Source organism: Rhinolophus sinicus, chromosome 18 (assembly GCF_057876585.1).
Source record: "Rhinolophus sinicus isolate RSI-liver-muscle chromosome 18, RSI-T2T, whole genome shotgun sequence".
Lineage (NCBI taxonomy): Eukaryota > Metazoa > Chordata > Mammalia > Chiroptera > Rhinolophidae > Rhinolophus > Rhinolophus sinicus.
In genome coordinates, this window is record NC_142518.1 from 76,617,009 (window position 1) to 76,638,846 (window position 21,838).

The window sequence follows — 21,838 nt, forward strand, 5'->3', positions numbered from 1 at the left end:
CCTTGCCCCTGGCTTTCAACATCCCCCAAGGTGGCCACAGCGATGGTAACTTCATGGATCTGCCGCCCCACATAGAGCATAAGAATGGCAACCAAGGATCCAAAAGCACTTGCAAGGTGCAGTATCCAAAGCCAGATCTCTCATGCTGACTGTAAAAAGCTCGTCATCCAGTCCCCACATATTAGGGTTGAACATAGCATGTCTCATACCCATTTCACGGATGGTTTGAGTAAGTTCCGTATATGACTGCCATTGACTCACAGTGTCTGGCAGTTTGCCAGCCTGTCCCCATACTGTGCATACCACAGCAGTGAGCCACCCCATTAGAGAACGGTTGCCCTGGTTTTGGGCCAACCTATGGCAGTTCTGTAACCTTTGTCACAGGGACAGATGCACTGCCACAGAGGTTAGCTTTTCCATTTCCCCTGGGGAGCAGAGAATGCTATCTGCCCCCTCATCCCATGAAGGTAGCAGCCAAGCCGAGACTGGCTCTCCAGGGTGCTGTTGGCACCAACTCCCCAGCTCCTGCAACTCAGTGGGAGTGTAAAGGGTGTAGGTTGTGAACTCAGTCACAGCTGGGTTGCCGCAGCAAGGTCCCTGGGACCCAAAGGTTGCTCATGCTTTACCTTTTGCTTCACAATGGGCTGGGAGTGGGGGTTGGGGGCTACATTGTCTCCACCTGGTTGGTCAGCCTGTGCCACGGAGTTTCCACTGTGGGGCTCTTCCTCTAACCCGAGCTTCCAGCGCTTCCCACCAGGACTGCTGGTCCCACATCCAGGCTATTTCAGCAAGCGCTTCCTCCAAGTTATGACACAACGTGGTGAGGAACATCCAGACCACACAGCCGGCTGCACCCTTCTCCTCTTCCGGCAACAGCTCAGCTAGAACCTGCAGGGCCCTCTCCATGCTGGCCAGAGAGCCATCCATATCCTCCCACCCTCCTCGGGGATCCACCTCCTGAGAACAGTGGCTACCGGGTTCCACACACTGTGTGGGGGCCACATGTCCTCCTGCCCAGTGTGAGACACCATTCCTACCTCGCCAGAGCCCTGCTCGCTGTACCATGTATCATGCAGGGTCTCAGCTCCCACTCCCCGCACAAGAACACAGGATGTGGCTAGGCCAAAAAGGAACACCCACGGAGCCATAGATAGGGGAGCCATAGCACTATAGTCTCACTGGCGGCTGGGTTGGAGACCCAGGAAGCAGGAGCCACACGATCCGCAACCTGCAGTCCACTTTTCTGCCATCCCCCAACATGGCCATGGCAGTTATATCAGTGGCTAATGACTAACTGGTTACAGCTGATGGCCAACTGGTCACAGCTGATGGCCATCTACTACCCGAGCCAGCATCTTTCCACGTGAGGTCGAGATCCTGGCAACTGCTCTCTGGGACTCTGTCCCCACAGCACTATTCAACCAGCCAGGAGTCATCTGTTAGGCTAACAACCAAGACTCCCCACCATTATTTCCACACACCCCACAAACCACACACAAAACACACACACACAAACTCACAGCCATTCTTTTTGTAGAAATTCAAAAGAGGACATGTGCATTCTTTGAAGTGCTGTAGAGGTTCATAGCACTGGGTCCTTATTACTTCTATTCTCCTTCAAATTACAGGATTTTCTTCTCCCTTGCTGCACTATCACTAGCATCATTCAGGCTTCACAACTTTGATCAAAATCATTTTTAAAATTCATAAATGGAATGGAAATAGGGGCATGTGCTTCCTGAGGTTATTAGGCATGGATTGAAGAGAGGTGAAAAGGACTTGAGTAGTGATGTATGTGTACTTGTGGGGAACAAGATTATATGGAGTAGAATGTATTGAGCTAAGAATGATGAAAGGAAAGTGAGAAAATTAAATAGTATAACATGCAAACATAACTAGGCAGAATGGAAAGAGAAAAGAGATGTGTTTGTTGAGGACTGGGCTTGGCTACAGAGCAGAATAAAAGCAAGCAAAGGGCAGAGAGTGTGGCAGAATTGTGGCCAGCTGAAATAAGCATTTTGGGAGGAGGCAGTAATTGTAATTTTCAGTAACCAATTTTCTTTTAATAGGGGAACTAAGATGGTTTGTGAGGACAGGTGCCTCTAGCACTAATCATCCGTAAACTAAAAACACCCTGTTTGAACTTAATTTATCTGCTGGGAATGTGTGCCGTTTGATTTTAGCCCAATTGATGATTTCCTAGCAGTATAGTTTATGTTTTCCTTTTCCATATTATCCCCTTTTAGTCAAGACTAGATTTGCCACTGACTTGTATTTTGGCATGGAAGTCCTAATAGCTGGCACCAGCATTTGCTGTTCATCAACCAAGAAATTGAAAATTAGAAAGAATATTGAATGTCAACTATAATATATATATATAATATTATATATTTATGTATATATATATATATATATACACACACAGACATACATACATATAGTCATGGGATGTGGGGATGTGGAGTGCAGCATAGGGAATAAACTCAATGGAATTGTAACAGCTATATACAATGTCAGAGAGGTAGTAGATTGGTTGGGGGAGGGGGTTATCACTTTGTGAGGGTTATAAATGTCTAACTATTACATTGTTTTGTACACCTGAAACTAATAAAAAAACTCATTTAAAAGAAAAAGAAAATTTGAAAGAAGGGGTTGGGGAAAGGAATGTTTGTTTGGAGGAGGGTATATTTACATGTTTGTTTGTTTTTTATGTACTAAGGGGAAAACAAAAAGATTCATCTCACTATATAGAAACATGTGGCATTGTAATTCTCATTCATTACTATGCAAGCGAATCCCCCTCTATGGGACTTTGTGGCTATCATATTTGGGGTACTGTCATGCAGGGTGTCATGCGGGGTCTCTTGTCCCACTTCCCACGTAAGAATGCAGGATATGGTGAGGCCAAAAAGGAAGACCTATGGAGCCATAGGTAGGGGAGTCATACCACTGTAGTCTTGCGGGCAGCTAGGTTGGAGACACAGGAAGCAGGAGCCACACGATCCGCAACATGCCATCAGCTTCTCTGTCAACCAACCTCACTTGCTAACTGCAATCCGACGTGCTAACTGCAATCTGCCTCTGTGCAATCCACAATCCACAATCCACGATCCGCAATCCGCACTTGCCAGCCACGATCCGCTGCTAGCGTAGCCACAGCAGTTATATTAGTGGCCAATGGCTCACTGATTACAGCTGACGGCCAACTAGCCACAGCTGATGGCCATCCAATCACAGTTGATGGCCATTTACTACCTGAGCCAGCACCTTTCCACGTGAGGCCAAGAGCCTAGAAACTGCACTCCTGGCTCTGTCCCCACAGGTACTTATGATGCACAGATTCTGAGTTATTCTGTGGGCTGCAAGTCCTTGGGCAGTGTCTCCATGTTAGCTGTAAATTGGAATTTCCTAGAGAGCTTGAAAAAATACCAACGCCTGGGTTCCACCCCCAGAGATTTTTACATAATTGCTTTGGGCTGAGAACTGGGAACTAGGAATCTCTTATGTCTCCTCAGGGGATTCTGGGAACCTCTAGTTTAACTGTTGCTTAATTAACTGGGTGGGTTAAACCAGTTTTCAAAGTGTGGTCCTGGAGCCAGCAGCTTCAGCATCAACAGGGATCTTATTAGAATGAACATTTTTGGGCCCCTCTCCAGATTTACTGAATCAGAAACTCTGGGGGTGACCCAGAAATCTGTGTTTTAACAAGCCCTCTAGATGATTCTATTGCATGCTATAGATTGACAGCCACTGCTTAAACAGTCCTTCCCAACCCTTTCTAAGGTACTTCTGTGGAATTTTCTGGAAAGGAGAGAAGCTCTGTGGGGAGAGAGTCCCTGAGAGCAGTTTCCAGGCTCTCGTCCTCACGTGGAAAGGTGCTGGCTCGGTTATTAGATGACCATTAGCTGTAATCAGATGGCCATCCGCTGTGGCTGGGTGGCCATCAGCTGTTACCGGTTAGCCATTAGCCACTAATATAACTACCGTGGCTACATTAGGGGCTTGGTTGGTTGGTTGGTTGGTTGGTTGGTTGGTTGGTTGGTTGGTTGGGAGAGAAGCACAGATTGCAGTTAGCAAGGGGTTGATTGGTTGGCAGAGAAGCGGATGGCAGATTGTGGATCTTGTGGCTCCTGCTTCCTGTGTCTCTAACCCATCCGCCACCAAGACTGTAGTGGTATGACTCCCCTATCTGTGGTTCCGTGGGTATTCCTTTTAGGCCTCACCACATCTGGCATTCTGGTGTGGAGTGGGAGCTGAGTCCCTGCAAGACATGCCCTCACCAGCTGATGAAAACTGACCTGGGAAAGGACTTTGATAGAAATGCTTTTAATAAAGCTATAGTATTAAGAGCCATGGTGGAGAAAGGGGAAACGGGATGATGTTTTGCTGTGAAACCCAAGCAAGTTCAGGAGATAGCATGTCTTCATAATATTTAAGGGGTTAGTTGCATAGACAAGCATAACCCTGGTGGCAATGCCTGAAGTAAAACTCCTACTTATCCTTCAAGACCTTGTTCAAATGCCAACTTCTTCTGTGAAGCTATTTCTGAGTTCTGTTTAAGTAGCTTCACCCTTTTTATGTAATTTGTACTTGCTATATTCCTCGATTATGTCTTGTCTCACTGTAGTGTGGCTCTCTGTGTCTCTCCCCCTCACTAAATTGTGTGATCTTTGAAAGCAGGACATTCTCTTATTGATCTTTGAATCTCCAATGCCTAATACAATGACTGATACCTACTTAATGCTCTAGAATTGTTTGCTTAGTGGAGGCAAGAGGAATGGCCAGCTTTGGGGGCTGTCAAGAGCCTTTGAATGATGGGCTTTGTGAATTCATCATGATCTTGGGTTTGACTCTACCTTTTTTTTTTTTTAATTAAATTTATTGGGGTGACAATTGTTAGTAAAATTACATAGATTTCAGGTGTACAATTCTGCATTACATCATCTATAAATCCCATTGTGTGTTCATCACCCAGAGTCAGTTCTCCTTCCATCACCATATATTCAATCCCCCTTACCCTCATCTCCCACCCACCACCCCCGCCCCCGATACCCTCTGGCAACCACTAAACTATTGTCTGTGTCTATGAGTTTCTGTTTCTCATTTGTTTGTCTTGTTCTTTTGTTGTTTTTGGTTTATATACCACATATCAGTGAAATCACATGGTTCTCTGCTTTTTCTGTCTGACTTGTTTCGCTCAGCATTACTCTCTCAAGATCCATCCATGTTGTCACAAATGTTCCTATATCATCTTTTCTTACTGCCGAAAAGTATTCCATTGTGTATATATACCACAACTTCTTTATCCATTCATCTATCGAAGGACATTTTGGTTGTTTCCATGTCTTGGCCACCGTAAACAAAGCTGCAATGAACATTGGAGCACAAGTGTCTTTATCTCTAAATGTTTTCAGATTTTTTGGGTAGATACCCAGGAGAGGGATTGCTGGGTCATATGGCAATTCTATTCGTAATTCTTTGAGGAACCTCCACACTGCCTTCCATAACGGCTGCACCAGTCTGCATTCCCACCAACAGTGTATGAGGGTTCCTTTTTCTCCACAGCCTGTCCAACATTTGTTACTAATTGTCTTGTTGATGATAGCCATTCTGACTGGGGTGAGGTGATATCTCATTGTGGTTTTGATTTGCATTTCTCTGATGATTAGTGATGTTGAGCATTTTTTCATGTCTATTTGCCATTTGTATGTCCTCTTTGGAGAAATGTCTCTTCAAGTCCTCTGCCCATTTTTCAATTGGGTTGTTTGTTTTTTTGTTGTTGAGTTGCATGAGTTCCTTGTATATTCTGGATACTAGCCCCTTATCGGAGGCACTGTTTGCAAAAATCTTCTCCCATTCAGTTGGTGGCCTCTTTATTTTGTCGATGGTTTCTTTTGCTGTGCAGAAGCTTTTAAGTTTCATATAGTCCCATTCGTTTATTTTAGCTTTTACTTCCATTGCCTTTGGAGTCAAGTTCATAAAATGCTCTTTGAACCCAAGGTCCATAAGTTTAGTACCTATGTTTTCTTCTATGCAGTTTATTGTGTCAGGTCTTATGCTTAAGTCTTTGATCCATTTTGAATTAACTTTGGTACATGGTGACAAATAGCAGTCCAGTTACATTCTTTTGCACGTGGCTATCCAATTCTCCCAGCACCATTTATTGAAGAGGCTGTCTTTGCTCCATTGTATGTTTTTAGCTTCTTTGTCAAAAATTATCTGTCCATATTTATGTGGTTTTATTTCTGGGTTCTCAATTCTATTCCATTGGTCTATGTGTCTGTTTTTCTGCCAATACCATGCAGTTTGATTACTGTAGCCCTGTAGTACAAGCCAAAGTCAGGATTGTGATACCTCCATTATTGTTCTTTTTCCTTAAGATTGCTTTGGCTATTCGGGGTCTTTTGTGGTTCCAAACAAATCTGATGATTTTTTGTTCTATTTCTTTAAAATATGCCATTGGGATTTTGATGGGGATTGCATTGAATCTGTATATTGCTTTGGGTAATATGGCCATTTTAACTATGTTGATTCTTCCAATCCATGAGCACGGAATATCTTTCCATTTCTTTGTGTCTTCTTCAATTTCTTTCAAAAATGTCTTATAGTTTTCAGCATATAGGTCTTTCACGCCCTTGATTAAGTTTATTCCTAGATATTTTATTCTTTTTGCTGCAATTGCAAAAGGAATTGTTTTCTGTATTTCTTTTTCTGAGATTTCATTGTTAGTATATAGGAAGGCAATGGACTTCTGTGCGTTGATTTTGTAGCCAGCAACTTTACTGTATTCGTTGATTGTTTCTAATAGCTTTTTGGTGGAGTCTTTAGGGTTTTCTATATATAGCATCATGTCATCTGCAAAGAGTGATAATTTAACTTCTTCATTCCCAATTTGGATGCCTTTTATTTCTTTCTGTTGCCTGATTGCTCTGGCAAGGACTTCCAACACTATGTTGAAAAGCAGAGGTGATAGGGGACATCCCTGTCGTGTTCCTGAACGTAGAGCAAAGGGCTTCAGTTTTTCTCCATTAATTATGAGATTAGCAGAGGGTTTATCATATATGGCCTTTATTATGTTAAGGTATTTTCCTTCTATACCCATTTTATTAAGTGTTTTAATCATAAATGGATGTTGTATCTTATCAAATGCTTTTTCTGCATCAATTGATATAATCATATGATTTTTGTCCTTTATTTTGTTTATGTGATGTATCACATTGATGGATTTGCGGATGTTGAACCATCCTTGTGCCCCGGGGATGAACCCCACTTGGTCGTGATGAATAATCTTTTTAATGCATTGTTGTATTCGATTTGCTAGAATTTTATTTAGGATTTTTGCATCGGTATTCATTAGAGATATTGGTCTGTAGTTTTCTTTTTTTGTGCTGTCCTTACCAGGTTTTGGTATCAGGGTAATGTTGGCCTCATAAAATGAGTTAGGGAGTACTGTCTCTTCTTCAATTTTTTGGAAGAGTTTGTGCAGAATTGGTATTAGATCCTCTTTGGAGGTTTGGTAGAATTCACTAGTGAAGCCATCTGGTCCCGGACTTTTGCTTTTGGGAAGGTTTTGGATGACTGATTCAATTTCGTTACTAGTGATTGGTCTGTTTAGATTTTCCAGTTCTTCATGGTTCAGCCTTGGAAGGCTATATGTTTCTAAGAACTTGTCCATTTCTTCTAGGTTGTTGAATTTGGTGGCATATAGTCCTTCATAGTATTCTTGGATGATCCTTTGTATTTCTGTGGTGTCCGTGATAACTTCCCCTTTTACGTTTCTGATTTTGTTAATCAGTGTCTTCTCTCTTTTTATCTTAGTAAGTCTAGCCAAGGGTTTGTCAATTTTGTTAATCTTTTCAAAGAACCAGCTCTTTGTCATATTAATATTTTCTATTGTCTTTTTGTTCTCTATTTCATTTAGTTCTGCTCTATTTTTTGTTATTTCCTTTCTTCTGCTGACCTCGGGTTTTACTTGTTCTTCTTTTTCTAGTTCTTTAAGGTGTAACATGAGGTTATTTATTTGGAAGTTTTCTTGTTTCTTGAGATAGGCCTGTAATGAGATAAATTTCCCTCTTAAAACTGCTTTCGCTGCATCCCAAAAATTTTGGTAGGATGTATTTTCATTGTCATTTGTTTCTATGTATCTTTTGATCTCTCCTCTAATTTCTTCTTTGACCCAGTCCTTCTTTAAAAGTATGTTGTTTAGTCTCCATGTATTTGTGTTTTTTCCCGCTTTCTTTTTACAGTTGATATCCAATTTCAAAGCCTTATGATCAGAGAATATGCATGGTATGATTTCAATCTTCTTAAATTTGTTGAGACTGATTTTATGTCCCAATATATGGTCTATCCTTGAGAATGTTCCATGTACACTAGAAAAGAATGTATAGTCTGATGTTTTAGGATGAAGTGCTCTATAAATGTCACTTATGTCCATTTCATCTAATGTGTCATTTAGGGCTACTATTTCGTTATTTATTTTCTGTTTGGATGATCTATCCATAGCTGTCAATGATGTATTTAAGTCCCCTAGTATAATTGTGTTTTGGTCAATTTCTCCCTTTAGTTCTGTTAGTAGTTGCTTGGTGTATTTCGGTGCTCCCTGATTGGGGGCATAAATATTGATGACTGTTATGTCTTCTTGTTGTACAGTCCCCTTCACCATTATGAAATGTCCATCTTTGTCTCTTGTTATCTTTTTCACCTTGAAGTCTGTTTCATCTGATATCATTATGGCTACACCTGATTTTCTCTGGGTACCATTTGCTTGGAGTGTCAATTTCCACCCTTTCACTTTGAGTCTATGCTTGTCCTTGTAGCTGAGATGTGTCCCTTGGAGACAGCATATGGTTGGGTTTAGTTTTTTGATCCAATCTGCTACTCTGTGCCTTTTTATTGGTGAGTTCAGTCCATTTACATTTAGGGTGATTATTGATATGTGAGGATTTCCTGTCATTCTATCCTTAGTTTTCTCGTAAGGCTGTGTCTCCATTGTTTCTTTGCCTTTTTGTTGTTGTCTATTATTTCTGTGTGGTGGTATTCTATGATGTTTCCCTCTGTTTCTTCTTTTATTTCAATATATATTTCAATTCTGGATTTATTTTGAGTGGTTACCCTTAAGTTTATGTAAAAGAAAGTTTGATATTTAGAGTATTCCATTTTCTTCAGCACACTTACTTTCTCCATTCCCATATTCCGGTTCAGGCCTTTACTCTCCCCCTTTTTGAGTTGTGGTTGCCACAAATTGTCCCTGTTGATGGTGGTCGAATAGCCTCCTTTAGTATTTCTTGTAGTGCAGGTCGTGTATTAGAAAATTCCCTCAGCTTCTGTATGTCTGGAAAGGTCTTTATTCCTCCTTCATATCTAAAGGATATCTTTGCTGGATATATTATTCTTGGCTCATGGTTTCTCTCTTTCAATAGTTTGAATATTTGGTTCCACTCCCTCCTGGCTTGTAGAGTTTCTGCTGAAAAATCTGATGATAATCTAATGGGCTTTCCTTTGTAAGTTACCGTCTTCTTTTCTCTGGCTGCCTTGAGGATTCTTTCTTTGTCGTTGATTTTAGACATCTTCAATACAATGTGCCTTGGAGAAGGTCTGTTGGGATTGAGGTAACTAGGTGTTCTATTTGCTTCTTGGATTCGAGGGTCCAGTTCTGTCCACAAATTTGGGAAGTTCTCATCGACAATTTGTTTGAATATATTCTCTGTTCCCTTCTTTCTTTCTTCTCCTTCTGGTATGCCCATTATTCTTAGATCGCTCTTTCTGATGGAGTCAGAAAGTTGTTGTAGAGTTCTTTCATTTCTTTTAAGTCTCAAGTCTCTTTCTTCTTCTATTTGTGTCATTTCCAGGTTTCTATCTTCGATGTCACTGATTCTTTGCTCTATCTCGTCAACTCTACTACCTAAGCTGGTTATTTCATTCTTAATTTCTTCTATTGAGTTCTTAATCTCCAGAAATTCTATTTGGTTCTTTTTTAAGATTTCAATCTCTTTCGTAAAATGCTCATGCTGTTCTTTGATTGAGTTTCTGAGTTCCTTTAACTGCCTATCTGTGTTTTCTTGTATCTCATTGAGTTTTTTCAGAACTGCAATCTTGAATTCTCTGTCATTTAAGTCACATATTTCTGTATCTTTAAGTGCCTTCTCTGGAGATTTTTCACTTTCTTTCTGAGCTATCTTGTTGCCTTGGTTATTCATGGCGATTACTGGTTTACTATTTCTTTTCTTAGACATCTACAGGAGTGACTTCTGCAATAGGTTGATAGAAAGCGGTCTTTCTTTTGTTTGCCAGTACTTGTTGGTAGAATGTTTTATTATTTCTCCAACTGCAAGTTATTTTTCTTCTCCCACACGGTAGTGCTATGTTTTCTCTGCGCTATTCCAACTTCTCACACAATGGGGGGATTCCCTGGGAGACGGGCTTCTCCTCTGTTAATAGTTCATCTAGGTCACAGGGCGCAGTGTCCAGGTGGGTATGCGGAGAGCTTTTGATGTTCCAAAGCTCTTCCACCTCCTGATTCAGAGCCCGTATATTTCAGCAGTTCTGTTTACTCCGGCAGGGATCCGCCCAGATAGGTGGGGTCAGGGGCGGGGTGAGTTGTAATAGGTGGCCCAGAGCAATGGCGGCGACCACCACCACAGCCGGTCCTGCTTCCCCAGCTCTCTCCCCTTTGCTGGAACTAGTTGGGCTGTGAATTTGTGTTTGCGGTCCACAGTTCTCAAAACAGCAAATTTTCTGTTGTTTTGATCTGACTCTGCTACTGTTTCGCTTCTAGCCCCGGGCAGGTGGGGTTGGGGCGAGCTCTGGGAGGGGAGGGAGGGGGCGGCTAGTCTCAGTGCCTAAGGCTCCGTTCTCTGCTCGGCAGTGCGGGTTTAAACCACCGTTTTCAGCCTTTTTCCCTCAGTCTGTTCTCCGAGGTCTCTGCCGTGAGCGTTGGGTTCAGCCGTGTTATATGCTGTCCCCTCAGCCCTGTGGAGCCCTGGCGGAGCCCTAGCAGTCCGATCTCCCGCAGCTGCGGTAGTTCCGGGAAGCAGCGAGCTCGGCGCACTGAGCCAGGTCTGCTTCCTGCGCCCGCGCGGCTCCGTCTCCACGCACTTCTCCCTTTCCTCCTCCCTCCACTCGCGCGAATCTCCCACCTGTAGGTGATTTCAGTCGGTAGTGGGCCTCTTTGTCTTGCCTGTCTGCTGTGCAGGGAGTCCTTTGTGGAGTTTTTGTTGTTCGACTCTTTTTAAACTCCAGGGGAGCTTTACAGAGGCTCACCTCACTCCGCCATTTTTCCGGAAGTCCCCGGGTTTGACTCTACCTTGAACTAAGGCTTTTGATTTTGTCAGCGCACCTTGAGTAGATTTCTGTCAGTGATGGCCTTATACAACAATAATTTGAGATATATTAGCAACTTACTATTTTATAGTAGGATACATAACTGTCAGGTGCCAGGACTAATAATGTCAAATTTTCTTGTATTTTCTGTTATTATGGGTAGACCTCCATGGAAATCTAATTATAACCTATAGGGAGACATCTGCCACAGTTCAAAAGTACTTGAGTCCTTTGTCCCCACTAGTTACCTCTCATCCAGGCACTGCCATCTTCTGGTACTTTGTACGTCTCTAATTCAATAATGTACTCTGTTCATGCCTGGGATGCTCACAAATATTCTTTAAATAAGATAAGCACTTAGTAAATTACAATCGCCTTTGCAACCATGCCTTCTGGAGGTTATATATATTCAGGTCAACACGATTGGATGCATATGTGTTCCCCAACTCTTTAGAGTCAGAAATTCACAGGCAATTATTGGTTTAATTTCCAAGGTGATTAACTATACGTTTATTATATTATATGGATTTTCACTGGCTTAAATCTCAGAGGACAACCTTATAAACTTATTCCCAAGTTTTATTTGGGGGGTGGGTGTTTGACTGTCACTTAAGTTACTGCCAAGAGTAATAATTTCTAAGTGTTGTAGAAATTTTGAAATTTTTGTCAGTGTCATTCTCTAAAATGGAATTTTTAAGAACCAGGATATAAACCAGAAGAAACTGGATTTGTGCCTTCTGTGCTAACTCATAATCCTAATATGTATGTGCTGAATAGATTTTTCTTTTTTTTTTCTGTAGGCATTATATCTGATAGCTACTAATGGAACCCCAGAACTCCAGAATCCTGAGAGACTGTCAGCTGTATTCCGTGACTTTTTAAATCGCTGTCTTGAGATGGATGTGGATAGGCGAGGATCTGCCAAGGAGCTTTTGCAGGTGAAAATAAAATAGGACAGTTACAGAGAGAGGCATTATATTGAGCTTTTCTACCTCAATATGTGACAGCAAAAGAGCTCTGTCAAGAAATGTATAGTGAGAGTTATGTGATTTTAGACCACAGGCACATAAGTATAGGCATGCATCTTGTGTATGGTTAATCGGCATGTTCCCTTTCTTAGAAGTTGGCAGTTAAATCTTTGAATCTCTTTTGTCCTTCCTGGAGTCTTATTTTGCAAGGAAAAAAACATTGTGAACCTCTGGTGTTGCTGTTTTGTTCTAAACTTTACATGTGCTCCTGGATGTTGCATGCAGGTGCTCTTGTCTGGAGGTAATTCTCTACATAACTATGCAATTACTTTCATAGCATTTGCTATTCTAATGCTTTACTGGTCAAAGCCCCTTTGCTTGGGATGCCAAATGGCAGTCACCTGCTTGCCTGGGTGAGTACCATCCAGGGGTGAGTGCCGCTGTAACCATTTGTCCTTTTCGTGGTTCTCAGGGATTAGTATATATGATGATAATTAGTACCTACTGTGTACCAAATTCTTTGTACACATCTCTTTTAATTCTTACAACAACACTATTGGGTTGGTGTTATTATCCCATATTACAGATGTAGAAATTGAGGCTCTCACAGCCACTGAGTGGCAGAATTGTGATGTGAGCCCTAGATTATCCGACTTTCCCTCACACAAATACACAAACCAACTTAGAGCAAAAGATGTACAGGTATACCTAAGAGATATTGGTGTTTGGTTCCAGACCACTGCAACAAAGTGAGTATAGCAATAAAGTGAGTCATAATCTTTTCACTGGTCAAGGGTCTTGCCTTCAATTTGTAAAAAACACAACATCCATAAAGCTTAATAACGCAAAGCACAATAAAGCAAGGTATGCCTGTATTTATACTGATAAAGCAACACATGCCCAGGATTACACATAGAGCTTCACTACTGGGGACTGTTCTTTAGGGACATATATCAAGCTCTGTGACATCCAAGAACAGTGACTGTTTGCTTGTTCTCTCTGTGACTTTGAACACAATCCAGTTAAACAAAAGGTGCAACATTTGGCTATTAATGACAGATTCAGTCAGTTCTAGGCAAAAAAAAAAAAAAAAAAAATTCTGTTTCCGTTGCTCCTGAACTCCCTCCAGAAACAGAGAGCCACACCCCAGCTAAAAATATCCCACCACAACTCAAATCACACCTAGGATAAACCAATTTGCTGGAGTTAAGGAGGCTACACCTTCTCTTTTCTGCTACCTGTGAGCATTTCACAGGCTGCTATAAGACCCTGAAATGTCAAATGTAGAATGACCCTTTATTAATCCTCGAGTTAATCCACTCTCAACATTACAGAAGAAAAACCTGATATTTCAGTGCTTCACTTCCACATCTTTTCACCCCTCCCACCACCCCACATACACATCCTGATACATATTCCAAGGATAAATGAAGATACAGGTTCTCTTAATGTAGCTATACAGTTACATAGATAATTGAATCAATTACGTAGTTCCTTCCCTAATAGTACTTTTATCTGAACCAATCAGATAGCGAATACAAAACTATATTGAGTCTAAATTAAACAGTTTGTTTGTTGCATCTTTTTCATTATATATATATATGTGTATATATACATATATATATATGTATATATGTATATATATATGCAATAAACTATATTGACTCAAGTCCTTACAATGCCATTGTCTGACTTTAGCCTATCAATGCCCATTTTTAGAGGTTAGAAAGGAGAGAGATGCATGGCATTCACACCACTAGAAGGCTTGAGAAAAGACAGAGGTCTTGAGTTTTTGTGTGCCTTTTTGTATGGCCTAAGTCAGTTCTCTGTCCATCAATTGATGTCTATTGAGCAACTCCTATTTTTAAGGTCTAAGTACAATAGGTGATACAAACCTCTAAAGGCATGATTCCTCCTCTCCAGAAGTTCACAATCTCCTTGGGTACATGAGGAAGTGAGCATGCGTGTGAAAGAGAACTGAAACAGTAGAAGGTCACAGACCCCAAAAGAGGAAAACATTTGAAAGAAGGAAAGGATATTCACTTATATTAAGTACTGCAGGGGAGCCAAAAGAGAAATGATGGAGGCACAGCTATTGGGTTTAGTAGACAGGAAGCCATTGGTTTCAGGGTTAAGGTCAAAGATATTTTTTCAAGCATGAGAGCTGCTCCAGATGAAATCATCAGCATAAGAAAATCAGAAAGTCAGACTATTGTAAACACAGTGAGATTTTTACAATACCCCAACTCTGAGTTGCCAAAGGATATCATGACACTGAAGGACAAAAACATCTGAAGGACAAAAGCTGGCACTGTTTTTATTAATTATGTTTAATTGGATGCTCAAAATACATTTTAATTAAAAAAGGGCTGCTTGAAAAATGTAAAGTAATATAATTGTTGGAGGAAAGAATTCCAGTAATTCCTCTTTTTTTTTTCTTTTGCAGCATCCATTTTTAAAGTTAGCCAAGCCTCTCTCCAGCCTGACTCCTCTGATTATTGCTGCAAAAGAAGCAATTAAGAACAGCAGCCGCTAGGACTGCAAGCCTTACCCCACACCATCTCCCTCATGAGTAAGACTGAAATAAAACACTGATGCAGGAAAGATGGAAGAAAAGACAGTCAAATGGGTGGGGGTTCTTTAACTTTCAAATGAATAGAAACTTCTTATAAGCCTTTTTCCTACTCCCTTAGATTATGTAATTTATTTGTAAGCCTGAAACGCAGCTCAAACAGGGCAGCAATGTCGAAGTGGCCATAAAGTGGTCACTTCCACCGTGAAGCGAAAGAGCCAGTAGTGAATCCCCTCATTTTGTGCATCCACTTTGAAGAAAAAGATTTCTCAAAGGTGCACAATTCCTCTTCATAGTGTTGTGTTTGTTTTTAAGTTAGAGAGTAGTCCCTCTTACATTCGAACCTCCTTCAAAACTCCTTACCCAATGTGATGTTTTTCACTTGCATTGTCATTAGATGTCCAGTAAAAAGATGTCAAAACATTTTTAAGAAAAGGAAAGCAAAAAAAAAAAAAAAAAAAAACAACCAAAAAACAAAAGCAAAAAAACAAATAACACTACCACCAACAAAAAAAGCAGAGCAAGTACTGGGTGAACGTGTGGAAATCCATGCCCTAATAGAGTTGCAATTTTTTATTCTTCTTCTATAGTGGTGGCTTGGTTTGTGTACCTGTTTTTCTGCGTTTGCATTGGAAAAAACTTCTTTTAAGACATTTCCAAAAGCAGAGAGGAATATGTGTGTGTTCAGGAAAGGCTTTTAAAAATGTATATTTAAATAAATCTCAAATGGTGAAATCTTGTCACATTTTCATGGTGATGCTTAAGAAGTAGTTGATTTATCATTTTTGTAAATCAGCTTGTTCATCTTCATGATACCTGAAGAAGGACACACCATAACTGTGGCACTCATGTTGGTTGAGTCCAGGTCCTATACCTAGGCAATCCTGATAGGAGAAACCATAATTAAACAAAGATGCGACTTTCTCTGAGAGCCAAAAGGAAAACAAGATAAGTGTGCAGTACTGAAATCCTTGTTGGACACTAAGTAAACAAAGATAAAAAATACCTAATTCAATCTTCTCTTATGCTTGTGGAATATATGCACTGTAAAATAGGCACATCAGGAGGAATGTGCTATTAACCAACATTTGCTTATGATAAAAATTATTTATTTTTACAATTGATAGCATTTAAAATTTTTTTAAAAGATCTGGAGAACAAAGATGTTATAAACATTTAACTGTGGGAGAAATGGGAGGCAATGAAAACTACATCCCAATCAACATTTGGCTCTAAGTACTTGTTCCCATTTCCCCTATATATCACTTCAGGATATAGTATGTTCATACTTAATCCTTTGGGCTTTTGAATGTCAGAAACATGTTCATAAAGATTTGGAAGTTCTCCAGTGAAAATAATTAGGGTTTGCAATCATCTGTCACAAGAAATGTAAGTCCAACTGAATTCCTTTTGTGGCTTGGAGGAAATATGAAAATTTGACTTATTTCACCGTAAACAATCTATTTATTAAAAATTCAACAGCTGACACTTCCTGAATCTTCTAAGAGTAGAAGAATGTCTGGAGGGTGTCTGCGTAGAAAAGGATATGCTTCTCTTTCTAATGTATTATCAAATTTTATAAATTCTGCGAAGTTGTTTCTCTAAGCCTTTGAAAAGCTAACAATTTGTGTTGTAGAAGGCTTCTTGATTTGTAGTCTATCAATAGTCTGAATAGAATCTATCTACATTCAGCAAGAGGGAGAAAGAGATAAATGCTTTGGGCCTCTCTCCTTCTGTGCTGAGATACATGTACCCAACCATCCAGCTATTCCTTAAAATAAAAGCACTTTCACTGGATAGTTTCTGCTAACTATATAGTGTACATGTTTATGTTTAGGAGATTACACCACTGGTGGATTTCCTATTTTCCTATTGTTTTCTCCAACTGTGAAATTTGGGCAGGGCTTGAATCTTCCCAGAAATGTCCACAGTGGGAGAAAAAAAGAAATGTGAAAAGAAAGTCAAATGGTAATATTAATATGAAGCATACCGCATTATACTTTGCAAAAAGGTGTCTGGGCCTGAATTTTTTAATGTCACACTGTTCTAATGAGAGAAGTGGGGGCTAAATTTTTATGTAATTTAAAATTAAGGGTTTTTTATAATTCATTGTTCCATGAATTCAATAAAATAATACCTGTGATACAAATAGAATTCAGTACATTGATAACTATGCCCTGCCAGTGGAGAGAGCCCCAAACCTGGTTGGGAAGTCCTAGCTGTCAGTTAGCATCCTTTATATGTCATAAAGGCCTTTTTTTGGTGGGGGAGACCTGGAGCAGTGATCCTTCAGATCACTGGAGGCAGAGGAATGGCTGCTCTTTTATGCTTTCAATTCAGCATATAGACCATGAGGAGCCAGGTACTTCTTTATCACATCCCATTGTACCAAAATTTTATGATAATATATACCAATAGGCTTCACTCATACAAATTTATATCTATGTAAATTTTAAAATTAGAACAGTTTCTAAAGACTCTTCCCTGTGTTGGAAAGTTATGTTTATTTCTAATAAGTATTAGAGAGAAGCTGTTTCTCCTGCCAAAATGATGCTGAAGGATTCACATTTGGTACACTTGAACAATTTGGACTCCAGATGGTTAATTATTTATTCCCTTTCCTGGATTTTTTTAAAGCTCATCTTGACACAGGTGAGTCTATCCAGATCTTTGAAGTTGCTAGTGTGCCCTCAGATAATGAAGGCACATCATCGAATATTGATTCCAAATTGTCCTGAGATAGGGAAAGTCAGGGAAGGGTGAGAAGCACAGTAGAGATTATTTATTTAAGAAAGAAAAGAACATTAATATCGTAACCAGGATCCAGTGCGTTGTCATAATCCCATGAATATTTTTGAATGGCACAATCTCCTCAAATCAGTCACCATGTTGGGTAATGACTTCGTTCTTGCTGATCTCGTCTATGTGTCATTGTAAATATTTGTGTGTCCGTGTTCCATTTTGGCTACTGGATGGCCACGTCATGTAAGAAGATTTAACTCAAGTATTTATTCTTTAGTTGTGTTATTCAGATTTCTTTCAGGCTTGTGAATTGCACTCCATTGTTTGAGTTTAACCACCTGATCCCCACATATATCCCTCCCCTGTGAAGCACATTCCATTGCTAAAAGAAAAAGAAATATGAAATTGCTTCCTGTCGTCTGTATAACTCTTTTGATAGTTTGAGATCTTTGTCTGCAAAGGATATTTCTCAGCTCAAATGTCATGTAAATAATTATATTCCTTTGTTCAATGGGTTGATAATTTCTAATGAGGCTGCCAGTTCTCAGAGAGAATCTACAAAATCACTTTTAAATAACATAAATAGGGATTACAACTATGTAGAAATAAGTGTGCATACGGACCAAGACTGGGAACACAGATAATTGAAATTAATTATGTTAGGGTGGTGGGATTATGCATTTTCTTTTTAAAATTCATTTGATATTGTTATAATATTACTTTATAATAAATGTCAGAAAGTGGACTACAGAAAAATAGAAAAGATGCCAGAAGCAGATGCTATCTGGCCAGAGCCCAGAGCATGCAGGGCACAGATATCTGCTAGCTACAATTATTCCATAGGCTTTATATTTGCCTGGGTGCTGAGGTTGGCACACGCTCGGGTATGGCACGTGCTTTCTTAGAGGACTATTATCTATAAGTTAAAGCTAGGGAAATGTTGCTATTAGAACTCTGAACACATCCTTCTGCTTTAAAACTGGCTGCCCTCTGCTTTACTATGGCATCGACATTTCAGTTTTGGTTAGTTTAAAGAGGTGACATTTGATTAGCTCCCTTAATAATGTTTATTTCAGGTACCACCTTTCTAGATTATTTTAGCAGAGTTTCAGCGTGAATTTTGGAAGAATAGAAGGATAAAATTTCCAGCTCCCACCATTCTTGACAGGATATTGTATCATTCATGTAATATTCCTCTTCTAGTGACCAGTAGGCAAGTCCTATTCATTTCAGCAGAAGTTATTATGACTTGCAATTAAAAGCTGACTATGGAAACATCAAGACAAATATTTAGAACTGCCTTTGCTTGTTGGCATTCAGTCCCAGTCCTGTTAGCTTTGAGTTGAGATGACCTCTATGTACTCTGTACTGCCTGAGTATAGGTTGTATGCAGTAGTTTTTATTGTTAAAGAGAAAAGGGAGACTACCTACTAGAAGAGAGAAATTTCCTTCTAACTCACCAAATAAATTTTAGGTGAGGACTTTTATAATGAGGTAGTGGCCTCAGACGTTACTCAATTTCACCAAGTGCAGACCTTGTACCTAAAAACCCACAGGCTTTTCATTGACCATTCTCAACATAAAAATATTTATGGGAGTGTTAACCCTGCCATCTCCTGTTGAATCTCATGGTCCTCTTCTGAGTTACTTGTAGTTAATATTCAGCTAAAGAAAGGCATGGCCAGTGATGTAAGCTTCTTCTAGTCTCTGAGCAGAGGGGCTGAATTTCAGCATTTGTAAATTGACAGTCTAATAGGCCTGGGATTTTGAGTGAAATTACAATTCTGAACATATATTAGCATGTGGATTGGGAAGAAAATAAATGGGACCTTGGAAATAATGGTACTATTTTTCATAAGAAAGATTTTTTTCATAAGAGATTAGTTTCTGGTATAATATTTTGTTGTTACTTAGCTTTATTTTTTTCATTCCTTTTCTAATCTCATACTCCTTTAGTAACCAAATGAATATAACCCAACTCCTCATGCTTTGGGAATGTCTGTTTAATATTAAACAATATCTAACTGAATCTGCAAATGTGGGAACTGAGATATCACCTCCACATGCACACTTATGTGTACAAGTATACTATAATATTTACTGCCGTGTAATATAGTCAAACTTACAAGATAAACTTATAGAAGAAGCTGGTTAGTGCCATCAGGGTCTACCTTGGAAGCTGCCATCTGGTGAATACTATCTCATAATGCCAACAGTAAGGCAGGTACCATGTTCACTTGATTCAGTACCTAAAAGGAAATCAACAGCAATTTTGAGAATCAGATGTACTGGAAGGAGATTTAGCCTAGAAGTAAGGAGACCTGGATTCTCATATAGGCTCTATTACTAACTTACTGTGTGACCTTAGGCAAGTCATTTAATCCTTTTCTCTCATCTGTAAAATAAGAGTATTGGACTAGATGATCTCCATGGTCTTTCCAAAAGCTCTAACATTCTGTAGTATTATAGGTTGCCTTGCAAATTCAACCTGCTAAAGTGAAGGCAAATATCACATGCTTAAGCCTGGGTCTCTTATGTTTCAGTTAAACAATAGCACTATGTAACATGATGAAAAAACAAAACAAAACTCAAGTACATGAGGTTAATAATACTAAGGAATTTTGATAAAACTTGTGGCAGCCTTCCAATCCCTTCACAGTTGTTTTTTTGTGTGTGTATTTTAACGTCCTTTTTCCTGTCGAGTGTTCCCAGTTTTCATTTTCCATACATTCTGTAAAGTCTGGTTTTCATTAAGCCAGTATTTGCTACTAGAACAGAAATACACTGTCACACTTGCTAGAATAGAAATGAGCCTCTCCTTTCCTATGAAGCAGTGCTGGGCTTTATAGAATTTAATTTGTAAATGGCACAAGATGGCAGATCCCATGTATTTTAATGGTTGGGACTACTAAGAGTGGACATAAGCACTTGAATGTTGTAGAAAGAGAAATAAAAAAGTAATTACATGCTATTAGCATTAAGGAATATTGACAAATCCATTTGTTGGGAACCAAAGATAGCGTTTCTGATGACAACTCCCACAGTGATTGGCCAGTTCTATGAACATGCTGCTGGAAAGAAGGTAAACTGGAAGTTAGTTAGTGGATGGTCCCAATGCCCCACCTACAGCAGAGTGCCAATCAGCCCTGAGTGCAAAATTCAAGTTCAATGTGTGTGCTGTGTGTGGTATGCTTTATGGACCACATATATTATATTCATTAGTGATAAGACCTTTCACAGAATCCTATAGCCATTAGTGGGTTGAGTTTTAAATCTCACTACATCAGTAAGAAGGAGCCAGATCACAGAGTACTGATGTCTACTGGGATGATACTCATAATATTCAGACAAAGCAAGTTAAGGAGGATCTACATTTTCAATGTTTATCAGAATTGTATCTCATTTGGCTGTGCATTACTTTTGTTAAAATGTGTTATCTGTAAACCCATGTGTAGTGAAATTCTTCTGTAAATTTGGATTACAGGTATTTATGGTCTTTTTGTTTGTTTGATTTTTAAGTAAGTTATTTCTTTTGTAGACCTCAGCATTCAATCTTTTAAAGGGATTTTGTTTCCGATACTGTTATTTAACTTGTGGTTGAAGCAATAGAAAATTGAAATATGGATTGTGCATGACTGTGTCTTGAGTGTAAAAATATTGCAGTTTGAAACTTGGACCTAAAGTATTGCAAATAAAAATGCAAACATCAATGAGCTGGTACTTCTCTGTCAACTTTCCTCCCACCCCCTTGACATTGGCCATTTTACCTGCTTCACAGTTTAGCATGCAGCACTACCAGGTATTGAGGCAGGAAAAGTCCCAGCCTTGTGAGCAATATAGGAAATGTCCTACAGATTCTGCCACTGAATAACTTGCACCCAGAGTCTCCATCTTTTTTTTACATGGAATAACATGAATGTGTATACTTAATGCAGAGAAAAAGCCTGGCAGGTCCAAGAGGTAGGTAAAGGAAAACTGCCAAATAAAATTATTTGTAATATTATTGTATCAATTATATGTAATACATGTTATACATGATACATATTGCTCATTTTTCTGCTTGGAAAATTCTGAGTGTGTAAACCCATCTGTATAATGTTTAGCTTTTATCTTATATCTGGTATCAAGGTCCACAGGTCACAGAAGAGATTCCAAACCCACATCACTGAGAACATTCATTCATTCACTCTTTCATTCAAAAAGCATATCTTGAGCTCTTGCTATATGTCAGGCA

The 21,838-nt window shown here is 39.6% G+C and overlaps 1 protein-coding gene across 21 annotated transcripts in view; it reads left to right on the forward strand.

Annotated features, from left to right (window-relative positions):
* The window catches only part of PAK3 (p21 (RAC1) activated kinase 3), a 408,807-nt gene extending 387,503 nt beyond the window's left edge, over positions 1-21,304 (forward strand). For all 21 annotated transcript variants that reach the window (XM_088794993.1, XM_088794997.1, XM_088794991.1 and 18 more), the window contains 2 exons: positions 12,123-12,260; positions 14,737-21,304. In XM_088794993.1, the coding sequence (XP_088651119.1) occupies positions 12,123-12,260; positions 14,737-14,826 (228 nt within the window). In that variant the 3' untranslated portion in view covers positions 14,827-21,304. The remainder of the gene's footprint in view (positions 1-12,122; positions 12,261-14,736) is intronic.
* The last annotated feature ends 534 nt before the right edge of the window (positions 21,305-21,838 follow it).